General features: G+C 38.6%; 1 protein-coding gene across 2 annotated transcripts; it reads right to left on the reverse strand.

Annotated features, from left to right (window-relative positions):
* Positions 1 to 452: 452 nt before the first annotated feature.
* On the reverse strand, positions 453 to 5,870 carry CDKN1B (cyclin dependent kinase inhibitor 1B). 2 transcript variants are annotated; one of them, XM_044088189.1, is made up of 3 exons: positions 4,758 to 5,870; positions 4,213 to 4,336; positions 453 to 1,028 (listed from the first exon to the last, which is right to left on the reverse strand). In XM_044088189.1, exons 1-3 carry the CDS (start codon positions 5,233 to 5,235, stop codon positions 980 to 982), a joined length of 651 nt encoding a protein of 216 aa, XP_043944124.1. In that variant the 5' UTR covers positions 5,236 to 5,870; the 3' UTR covers positions 453 to 979. The 2 variants fall into 2 exon arrangements, with proteins under 2 accessions (XP_043944124.1, XP_043944125.1); XM_044088190.1 differs by having other exon boundaries at positions 4,200 to 4,336; positions 4,758 to 5,863.
* Between the last annotated feature and the right edge of the window lie 4,681 nt (positions 5,871 to 10,551).

Consider the following 10,551-nt stretch of genomic DNA (forward strand, 5'->3'; position numbering starts at 1 on the left):
CCCCCAAAATGCCATCTTCTATACAAAACAGATATCCATGTACGAGTTTGGCAGCAAGCTGTGCTAGTAACAACATGGTTTGTGTGGTGGTGGACGGGAAAAAAGTACACAATATACACACAGTCTAGTGACATCTGTCACTCTGGCTTTTCTTCAGTAATCCAGTCCTTGAAACACATAAAATTTGAAACACTTGACAGGACCAGCTACAGAGTAACAGAGGTACATGAATAAAACACTGTCAAAACTGAAGGTAATGTTTACAAATCTTACAGCGGATACTGTTCTCAAAAATGCCTTCAGATCAAATTATGGAACAGGAAACCTCTAATACACATGAGAACAGGTACACCTGATAAGTGTACACTTCTTAAGCCAACAGGGACAGAATTCCAGTGTGATACAAGCATAAGATTGCATGCTTATCTCATGTGACAGGGTTTTTTTTTGGGGGGGGGGGGGGGTTACTTACACCATTAAAACAAATAAATAAAAAAAATTTCCAACTGAACCACCACCCCAAATCTCACCCTTGCTGAGGGAATAAACTGCTCTATTAGGCACATGGTGTTTCCCAGGATGTAAGAGGTCAAATACGGGAAAGAAGCAGAGGTACACTAATATATTAAAGTATTCACATTCTTGAACCCCTGATGGCCATTACATTTTACCAAAATTAAAGCTACATTGCTACTCTCCATACAAGCCATAGAAAATTCTGTTTGCAAAACTGTAACTGGGGTTTCATAAAATGATACCCTCCTCAAAAGTGTGCTACATAAGATGCAAAATACATATATACACAGGTAGTAAAATAAAAGCAAATAAGGAAAAAACCTAATTGCACATGCTACATCCATGCTTAGAGGCAGATCTTTAAAGAGTGCCAATATTTTAGTGTTAATTCAGTGCCTTACACAGTATGCTCCATAAATGGAGGATAATGTCCATGTTTTGTGTCTTTTACAGCCTCCTTGATTCAAGCACCAGTGTATTCAATGAACAAGGAACAAGCACTTGGAGGTGATCTGTAACGAGAATAAATTTGAGTTACATGTTTGTTTACTCAGCAAATTAACACAGTTGTGCAGCACTGCCAGTCTAAAAGCAAGAGCGAAACCAAAGCAAGATCACACATCCCCAATTAAAAAGAAAATTAAAATTAGATGCAGAATACTCCCCCCCCCACTTATTTTTTGCAAATGTGAGGAAGGACTATGCACTGTACAAACTGTGCTGACAATTTGGTATGAGTTTAACATATTGGTGGTGTGTGGTGTGTACTGCCAATTACATTTTCTGCAGTTTTTGTTAGTCCATGGGTGTACACACATCTCAGCTTCAGATTTACAAAATACACACCAATACTAGGAGCTACTGACCAAAAACTACAAAGCTCCAATAACAAAACACTCTAGGACTATAGTAACCAATATGCACCACTATTCAATTAATAATGCACACCTGCTCCAAATGCATGGCAACACTACAATCTGCTGACGGAAGCTTTACTAACAAAATGTTTATGTTGCCAAATAACTCACAAAGTGAAGTATGCAACGAACTGTTCAATACAGGTATTCAGAAAGTTGGGAGAATATTTAAAAGGAAGGTACATACATTCGATGTGCAGGTGTAGCAGTAAAAGTAACTGTGTTGGGGGAGGGGTAGGAAAAGCTGCACAACTGTCTACCCCCCCCATGCAATGATAAAAGTACAAGGGCATGGTGTATGCCAGGGAAAAACTTCCTAAGGATTCATTTACATAATTTAACCATGACAATTATAACTGGCAGCAAAGCTATATAGCAGAAAAAACCCTCAACACATCGTATACAACGTGAAGATCAGTACACAGCAGAACATCAGCAAAAGGACAATAAGCATGCACAAAGTCTTCAGCAGTATTAATTACAGTAAGTACTACTGTTGTAACTATATGCTACTGCCAGCGTATGAACAAAAAGTATTTTATGAAGTCAAAAATGAATAAAGTGCATTTTACACAGCTGACTCATTCTGGAAGTGATGTTTTGTACATGGAACATCAAAGTCTAATCTGGTGGCTGAAAGTTGCTATCTACCTACATCATACCTTCACCTTCCACTTGTACAAACTCAAATCAGTTAACCAAGTCCTCATTGGTCACCCTTGCATCTAGTGAATGTTATACAGTGACAAAAAAATTGCTACATTGTTCTCAAACTTTAATTACAGAAACAGCGACCACTAGACATTTTCTCTTGTTGTAATTAAAATAATTTCTTCTCTTCTATAGCACTTCCCTTCTCTCTCCCCATGGCCTATTGTAAATTAAAGAAATATGCCCACACACTTGTCATACCACGGCACATTACCTGGAGATACACGTGGACTTCCATGGGTTATAATGTAAAGAAAATCAGACTGACTTCAAAATAAAAGAAAGATGGCTCTCGCTCATGGTTAGATAACATGGAAGCTGCCAAACATCATTTTTCCATGTCATCCCCACTTTTCAGTACTGTGTTCAGTCACATGGATAAATTCCGATAGCAAGCACAAGATTTATATTTTAGGAGGAAGTGGTGTCTTTCCCCACACCAGTAGTGTGCATTTAAAATGCAATTTTAATTTTATTAAATCAGCAAAAGATACTGAATCATCTGCGTAATGCATATAAAACAGGCTTCCAACTCTGTTGTACACACTACACATCGTTCTCAAAGAAAAAGGTTTACTGATTTGCACACTGCTAAAACATTAAGCATTACTTTCTGTACACTGGTTTGAGAAAAAGAAATCTGAAGTATAACGCTATTTCTGTAAAATACAAGAGGAGCTTTGTGACTGTATCCCCATACACTGGTTACTTTTTACTCCCTTTAAAATAATCCAGAAAAAGGTTACAAAACAATGGTTGTATTTTATATCATTTTGAAAATGCTTAAAATTCAGCATGATTATTCATTTGAAGTAAAAGGAATGCAGGATCTGCATTAAAACACTGACATACAAGCACCCAGTAAACATTTCCCCAATACAAGTTTCCCAACCGATTTCACTATTCTTGAGTGCAATGGCAACAGTGGGGGAAAATGGCATTGACAAAACAGGAGATGGCTTTGAGATGGGAAACACAAGCCTAGTGCACAATGAGTATGCAATACAGCTGAATACATCTTATATGTATACTTGCATACAGCTTATATGCATACTTGCAAACACACAAAATTTCAACGGAAAGGATCAGACAAGTGAAAAAATGAAATTTGCCTTATTAGAAAACAATATAAATAATCGAACTCATGCAAGCATATAAATAAAATGAAGCAGGGATGAAATGCAGCAAGCCAGTATAAATAAAATTCACCATAAGCGCTGTTTATAAAAGTTGCCGTAGAAGCAGTCTTAAAACATCAGCATTCCCCTGTTTTGACGCAAAAAGTCTTAGCTCCCCTGCATGTGCTATACCATAGCGGTAACCTTAGTTCTCTCAAAAACCCAAACAAACACAAGGAGGCAGTGCATCACTCAGTCTGCAGCAGAACTAGAACTTGCATTCATATGCCTGCTGACGTGTTACTGGTTTGTTTACTCAAACTGACTACCACTTTTAAAGTGTAGTTTCGAATTCAAGGTTCACAGTAACTTTTGGACTTACCAAACTGACAACACCAAGTTAAAAAAAAACTAGTTTCCATACTGTTCTTATGACAAGGAAAAGGTACAAAAACGCCCAGAATTTAATTTTTAACAGAATTCTACTTTTGACGGAAAATCTAATTTGATCCCATCTCCAATAAGGACCTCTCTCAAACTGTTCATTGAGTATTACTTAAAATGAAAAGCACCCCCCCCCCCCCAGCAAACGTTTTCATTAGTAACAAAGGCAACCCAGAACGTTACGATATTTATGCGGGAGCCTGTTCAAAGATAAACTACGCATCAACAGATCCACCGCTCATCCTTGGGTGGTACAAAATGCCAAGCATCGTGCACAGGTAGTCTGCAATAAATTTCAAGTGCCCTTACAAGAACAAAAACGAGAGGCACAAAATCAAAGAAAGACAAACCCGTGGGCATAATACACATCTATATCTACTACATAGACATTTTTACACAACACCAGTACACGATCGACTACGCTGGGCTCCAGTTGTACACCATAGGAATGGTAAGGTTAATATGACTAGAACATTTTATAAATTTGACTTACTTGTGTCAATTACCTTCGGTGCCTCTTTGTGCTTGACTTTTTTTTAGGGGTCTGCTCTATTTCGCTGCTGCTGTCACTGGAAAGCTCCTCTGAAAAGTCATCTGCTGCGTTACCATCTGTTGACTGGGGAACGACATCTAATAAGCGGAAACAAAAATACAGCACAAACGCTGTTATCCGGTGCATTTTACTAAACACTTAACAGAAGTGGCATACAAAGCCTACAGACTATAAAAGTTGCTTGTTAATTAACGGAGGGGAGTGGGGGAATCACCCACCTTAAAAAACAGGTTGTTAATCAAAATAAACAATGAAATACTCTAAACACTGGGTAGCAAAACAGACCTGCACTACACATCTGACAGTCCAGATTTCTCTATAAAGTGATTTTAATACAAACATGGCTCGAGACGTAGAACGTTTACCAACTGCGGGAAGAAGGGGGGGGGGGTCTCAGTCCTCTCTACTTTTATCGTGCAGCCTAAATCGAAGTGTCTTAAGCCGTGACCTGTTTGTTATTAATGTTAAATCACTCTAAGCAAGATCTGAACCACTTACCACCGGAATCTTCCTGTTTCCTTTTACCGGAGCACCGGTCAGGAGAGTCCTTTTGATCTGGCGATGCCTCTGGCACACTGTCCTTAGCAGGCTGATCGCTGGAAATGGTTGTCCCGGCTTCCGTGAGCAGATTACCGTTTATGTCAACACCTGAGTAAATCCCAGAACCGTGCGCATCCTTTTGTGGTGGTGGATGAGGCTGGCGAATATAAAAGTCAGGTAGGCTGTCACTTGCAACTGCCTGCCATTTGTACCTTCCAGGCTTCGGCTTGTTGTTTTTAAAATCGAAGTTATACTTCATCTCGTGCTCATAACGCATCTCCTGTAGTTGCTTGGTTAACTCTTGCTTTAACTCCTGATGATTCGGCGTCCCGAAGAGAACCCTGCAGACTGCAGACTTTGGTGCATCTGCCTGCCTGTTGTTTTCCATCCTTTCCAACGATGGGCTACCATTTACAATACTACGAACGTCAGACATTCTGCTTTCTTGGTTAGAAATACAAGCAATGAAATGGAGTTCGTAGGTTTCAAATTGAGTACCAGACAAAAAAAAGGCAAATAAAATAGAAGACTCTTGAGTAGTACACAGCAGAGAAAACGGGACACTTCGGGGAGGATCTAGGACACAGCCAAAACCTAGAGCCTCTGACAACTAGGCCCTCAGCTACTACAGTGGATGAAGAACGCAGAACCAGTTGCAATAACAAGCTCCAACGAAAGGAAAGTAGCCACGCACTAAAAGAAGCAAAAATACACAAGCCCGTTCGTTTAGCAGTTGCCCAATATGGCGATTGAAGGGAGGTTGACGAAAAAGAAATGATTGACATTCACAGTCTATTTAAACAGAGAACGCGTTCTATTGGACGAAGGTAGAGGGTGGGCGTTGTTTGTCTCTTTTACAAAACAGAGTGGCGTTTAAGGTGGATCAAGTAGTCAACAGAGCGTATTTGGGCTGAAATCTAGATTGTTAATTAATTTAGTAAATGTACTATCGGGTACCTACTCACGAAACATCCAGTCAGTGGCAGAACATCTTGTTGTGACCAAAATTTTGCAGTTAGACGAACAACTGCGCTATCATGATTAAAACAACTGTCTTTATCGTTCAGTCTAGTAATTTGACGACAGCAAGACGAAGTTTTCCACCTGCAGTACACTGGCTTTTTATTTACTCTATATTATGCGGAAGTAGGTAGAACGAAGTATTTTTGTAATCTACGTAATTTTTCTAAACTTGTATTGTTTCAAATTGGTTGATACAAGTAAAACCGATTTCGAGCGAACGGCGTAGCCCCGCTGTACTCGGTTAAAAAAGCTGTGACTGCCCGTCTCTCACCTCGCTCACTCCCGATGTCCCCTAGTTTGCCTGCCTTAAGCAGCCAGTTGGTCCCACAAAACGTATGATTTCGTGGAGAAGGGAAGAAAAAAAAACGAAACACGGTAATGAAGTAATACCATCACGGGCTGAATTCGCTGCTTCCTTTTCTCATGCAAGTATTATATATATATATATATATATATATATATATATATATATATATAGTGTGTGTGTAAAATCAAACCTGTTTCCTTTAGAACTGACGTGTATGCACGCTGGCTTTGAGACTGACTTAATTTAGTGTAGAAATTAAAATAATGAGCTGTGCCAAATAAACGACTGGTTTACTGGTGTTCCTATTGCTTGTAGCCCAAGTTATCCCAATTAAAAAGTGCAGTTTTCATTTTCGGAACAGTTCACAGATTCTGGTGCAGTAGGGGCGGCACTCGTCTCTCACTAGCGACGGTGCAACTGGCCTCCTGTTTCGCAAAGCAGGGATTGTTGCTTAGATTAAACGAAAATGGACATCGTTTAGCATAGCTCTTAAACTATTACCTCTAGAATCGGAGACAAAGACAGATATAATCCAAGATACTTTTTAAAATAACGTCACTTAAATTAACTTGAGAAGTTGCCAGAATAAGCAAATGCGAATTGGCATGCATTTTGTGAGGTAAATAGGGTTACCACCTGTCCCTCTATGCGAGAGACAGTTCCACTTTAGCCAGTTGTGTCCTGCGGAAAAAAAAAACACTAAAAATAGCAAATGTGATATTTTAAGACAAACATAAATTCCTAAGTTTTCTTTAATAGTTGCATGAAACAGTTATTTTGTATCTGAAATGCATAATATATGAAATAGTATAAGCAACTCAAATACTACAAAATAAGATTTTATTTTTTTTAAAAAATGAAGTTCTGTCCTTTGCACTGTCCGGAGGTATATTTTGACCTGCAAAATCTCACAATTCTACAAAAAAGTCCCACTTTGGGCATCTGAAATGGTGGCAACAGTAAAGGTAAAAGAAGTCTGATTTCGATTATTGCCATTTTTATTAAACGTAATCCACCACCTTTTCCCTCAGACTTCCACTTTTAGACTGAGAGTAGAAGAGACAGAGCAAGATTTTTAAAACCCCTTTATTGAATTAACAATTATGATGTAGGCAAGCTTACATTTATATAAAAAAATAATCAAATTGTAGTAACAAGTTCACATTTACAAACATTGTACATCACAAGAGTTTTTTGTGTAACTATCATCAAGCCACCATTACATAAATTACTGCCTTCCCTTAAATTTCACTCCTTCTCCAAAATATTTTTCTGCGCTTATTATTCCCACCATTTCCATTTTAATGTAATTTACCCCTATCCTTTTCCAAATGTTAAACTTCCTGTTCTTTTATCTCACAATATTCATTATTTCAGGTATAGCTGGTTTAGATTTTGATGTTCATGTTCTAGTAATTGCTTTTTTTTGGCAGCCACTAGAATTACATTTAACAAGGCTTTACAATGTCTAGGCAATTCAAATCCAGTATTCCAGCTCAGAAAAATAATTTCCTTCCTTACACTCATTTGCTCCCCCAGTATTCCTGACAGATTAAATACTCAGTAGGGAATTTGAGCTAGAATCAGAGATATTTGAGCGATGTTATCTAACATTTCAAACACCAAAAGTTCTGGTAATCTGTTTATTTTCAATTTTTAACTGAATAAAGAGATGCTTCTCAATATCTGGGCATTGGAAATGTGGCACACCTGTCATCTGTTTAGATTTTCACAGATTGTCCACATTTTTGCTTGATATTTTGCTCTGTTCCTGAGACAATTTGTAGTTTTCTGGCAAATCATTGAGGGTAGAACTCATTAAATAATAGACATTTATGTTTCAGACTTCATGTCCTTCAGAAAAAAATGCGCACTAATGCAACATTTCTTATTCTGTTAAGTTTCTAAGAATAATATTTAAATATGTCTCTATTTTTGGGCCCTTGCCCTCGCCATTCTTTTTGAGATTTTTCCTAGTTTTCTTGGGCTAAGAGGTTGAGAGGTATGCTCAACACTGTTCTTTACAAATTTTAACAGAAGGCTCGAGAGCACTTTTATATATTTGGAATACAATGTTTGCAGGTATTAAACGTCATACAGTTAGTAAGGAGTCTTTATTTTAGCTTAATTCAGTTATTTAACTATATGTGCTCTTAAACAGTGCATTTAGAAGAAGCAAGGCAAATCTGGGGACAAAAACAGTAGCTGAGAGGTATATTGCACTTATGTTTTTCACAACATATGGTCACTAGATAGTTGACTTCATAAATGAATAATAAAATTATTTTTATTGTCTAGTTATTTAATATTTTCTAAGCATGTATAACTTTATAAAAAAATAAACCTAAGATGAACAAGGGTGAATCTGAGAGTCAAAATAATAAGGCCAGATTCCAAAAGAGTTGCTCTCAATTTGTCTGCCCTAATTCCAAAACACCTGCTGTAAGTGTAATTAACTTACTTTGGTGTAAGGCCTATCCGTAAACAGGCTTACTACAAGGACCAGATTTCCAAAACACCTGTTCTCAGCCGACTGCTAGTGTAAGTGGTCATTTACACCAAGAGCAAGTCTTTTGGAATCAAGGCCATAGTGTTACGACTAAAGCATAGCACTTAAGTATGGGTGGGAAGCTAAAAGACAAATGGAGTACCTCTTAGGATTTGTGTCCTGCACTGGTATGCACACACATTAATGCAGCACCTATAGTGCTGTATTTGGGGAGGGTGCATTTCAAGTGTTGTGAAGTTGTGCATGCACATTATTACAGTTGAATGCAGACTTTTACTTTTGCAGATCTGTGGGTATTGTATCACAGACATTTTTTTCTGAGAATACTTATTGTATTTGTTTCTGGGTAATCTTTATTTTCCAAGCTGTAGGTGAAGCACACAATGTCAGAATTCTGTTTTCAAACATGAAGGGAAACGGGCTAACACCTGCAACAAAATATGCCATAACCAATTAAACTGTGAGCTGGATGGCAATGGATTAGAAGCACTTTAGAGGTGACCTTTTTATAAAAGGAAATATATTACAGTCTTTGCATAGATCACTTTTGCAACAAACCTTAACACTGGGACTTAAGCCGCACAAGGCCCGGCATCTGCCTGATTTCCAGAGCTCACCATCCTTCCGTCTGTGGGACAAATGGACATCTATTCCTTAGTGATTTCAGGACTTTCCCTATATATAGCTGGTATCTACCAGGACCATTTTAGATATATTTTTTTGCTGCACCTTTCAGAGCATATGCTGCTTTTGTGCATCCATAGTTTGATGTTGTTTGGCCTGCTCCAGCACTCAGACAGATGATAAAAATTTTCCCCAAAAGGATGTTATAGTTTATTGTTATTTTTTCAATAACAGTTAATTCTGTGCTGTTAAGTTCAGAATCCTAGTAAGATTTTAGGGTATGTCCAAAAGATGGCAGGTGATTTTGCTGTAGAGAAATCCCCCATAAAACCTTAGTTTGTACATTTTCTGTTTTTACTCCGTGCACAAGACTAAAAGCTGTAGGATCTGTCAAGAGTTTACACCCAAAACTCTCAAGAGAAGAGAACATTCCTTGCAAAACTATTTGGATTAGAAGAGTATTGAGGCCTTGACTTGTAATGCATAGCATCTACAGTTCACCCTTGCTAATGAACATCTTTCATAAGAAGCTATAGAGAAGGACTATCTCTTAGGGTTTGTGTCCTGCACTGGTTCACACACACACACACACACACACACACTCACTAATGCAGCTGTTATAGTGCTCTATTATTTGAAGGGGGCACATAGAAGTGTTGTGTAGTCTAAGTAGAAGCAGTTGGGGACCCAGGTGATGTGACAAGGCATTTGATGTCCCTGCTCAGCTTTAGAATGCAAGCCCAAGTGTATCTCTATTGCAGCTTCCATCCCTCATATCACACAGATCTGGAGCCTCTGGCAAATCCCCTTTAGAAACGTTCATGCCTGATGTATCCAGGCTCAAAAGTTGAAACGCAGGATGACACCAGCCAGCTCACTGCAGTTGCTGGGCTTCAGACAAGAGATACCTATACATCCCTTCTCCATCTGAGGCTGTTCCTCAGGAATGTATATCCTTGGCCCAGGGTTTCAACATGTTGTGCAGAAAGTGCATCCAAGTGCAGATCAGTCCTCATTGTGTGAAGTCAACTCTGCCAGAAGAAAGAAGGATGCCTCCTCAGGATATAAGAGGGAAGAATTGGAATACTCCTTCCAAATGTCTCCCCACCCCCTACCCCTGGGGTATGACAAAGACATTGTCGATGCATTAGCCTTTGTTTTACCCACAAAAGAAATCCCATTTGTGGGGACACTATTGTAGGCTGAAAAGCCACTTCCAATGGGATGCCAAAGATGCATCAGATGCCCAGAAAAGATATTTTGATTTACTGGGTCTGAATGCCCCTAAA

The sequence above is a fragment of the Protopterus annectens genome, chromosome 11.part0 (assembly GCF_019279795.1).
Source record: "Protopterus annectens isolate FY-2018-M chromosome 11.part0, PAN1.0, whole genome shotgun sequence".
In the NCBI taxonomy this organism is placed as follows: Eukaryota; Metazoa; Chordata; order Ceratodontiformes; family Protopteridae; genus Protopterus; species Protopterus annectens.